Here is a 1646-nt window from a genome sequence, read left to right on the forward strand (position 1 = left end):
ACCCTCTTTGTATCTTTTAACAAGCTTTTTCTATATATGTCTAAGATCTTTAACTGCATTTAACAAATATTTATGAGGTCCTTAATGTGTGCAAGGCACTGAGATGGCAAAGTAGTCTTTTTCAAATTATAGATTTAATCTCTTGGGGGTAAAAGTAAATGTTCTTTTTCATTATTTGTAAATATTGTCTCCACCAGATCAATAAATCAGAGAAGCCAGAAAGCTGCGATAATGTGAAGGTGGTTGTTAGGTGTCGGCCCCTCAATGAGAGAGAGAAATCCATGTGCTACAGACAGGCCGTCAGCGTGGATGAGATGAGGGGGACCATCACCGTGCATAAGACCGACTCTTCCAATGAGCCTCCAAAGACATTTACTTTTGATACTGTTTTTGGGCCAGAAAGTAAACAACTTGACGTTTATAACTTAACTGCAAGACCTATTATTGATTCTGTTCTTGAAGGCTACAATGGTAAGTGAATACTTTATATACTTTACTTTCTTAAAAACATCTTTATTGAGGCATCATTTATGCATCATCAGTTCACTTATTGAAACTCTACAGTTTGACGAGTTGTGGTAAATATATACAGTTGTGAAACCATCACCACAGTCCAGTTTAGAACACTCCCATCGTCTCCCCAAAAGCTCCTCTGTCTGTCTGCAGTCCCGCCCCGGGCAGCCATTGATCTGCTTTCTGTCACTGTAGTTTTGCCTTTTCTTTAAGTTTCACCTAAGTCATGTTATATAATATGTCATTTTTAAATGTTTTCTTTCACTTAGCATAAGGTTTTTGAAGTTCACCCATCTCTTCAATATATCAGTAGTTTGTACCTGTTTATTGCTGAATTATATTCCATCGTATGAATATACCACATTTTGTTTTTGCATTCACCAGCTGATGGAAATCTGGATTGTTTCCAGTCTTTTGGCTACTATAAATAATGCTACTATGAACCTTCCTATGTACGTCTTTGTGCAGACATTTTAAAGTTTCTCTTGGATAGATACTTAGCAGTGAAATTGTGGAGTCCAATCATAAATGTCTGTTTTCCAAAGTGGTGACTATACTACTTTTTTCCCCCCTCCCCGCCAGTACTATATGTGGATTCTAGTTTCCTAACATTCTTGACAACACTTAGATTGTAAAGTTTGTAAATTATAGTCATTCTAAAGGATCTGTAGTGCTATCTCATTGTGTTTGAACTTGTGTTTACCTAATGACCAATGATGTCAAGTGTCTACTCCTGTAATTGTTAGTCATTTGAATGTCTTCTTTGGTGAAATGTCTCTTAAAATATTTTGCATATTTTAAAAATTTTGTGGGCTATCTTCTTATTCTTTGTATTTTCTAGATTGAAATATTTGATCAGATAATGTGATTTGCAAATATTTTCTCCCAGTCTATGGCTTATCTTTTCATTTTCTTAATGATGTTTTTTGATGAGAAAAAGTTTTGAATTTTGTAAGTTCAGTTTATCAGTTTTTTAAAAATAGATTATGCTTTTGGTAATACAGCTAAGAAATTTTTGCCAAACCACAAAGATTTTCTCCTATGTTTTCATCTAGAAGTTGAATAGTTTTAGGTCTTACATGTAGGTCTGTGATCCATTTTTTTTTTTTTTTTTTTGAAGACAGAGTCTCACT

At 34.3% G+C, this 1646-nt stretch overlaps 1 protein-coding gene across 1 annotated transcript in view; it reads left to right on the forward strand.

The window, feature by feature from the left end:
* Window positions 1–1646, forward strand: part of KIF3A (kinesin family member 3A) — a 56448-nt gene that overhangs the window by 6671 nt on the left and 48131 nt on the right. Inside the window, exon 2 of the mRNA XM_012651313.1 lies at window positions 198–471. Within this exon, the coding sequence (XP_012506767.1) occupies window positions 198–471 (274 nt within the window). The remainder of the gene's footprint in view (window positions 1–197; window positions 472–1646) is intronic.

The sequence above is a fragment of the Propithecus coquereli genome, unplaced genomic scaffold (assembly GCF_000956105.1).
Source record: "Propithecus coquereli isolate 6110/MARCELLA unplaced genomic scaffold, Pcoq_1.0 Scaffold353, whole genome shotgun sequence".
NCBI classification, from domain to species: domain Eukaryota; kingdom Metazoa; phylum Chordata; class Mammalia; order Primates; family Indriidae; genus Propithecus; species Propithecus coquereli.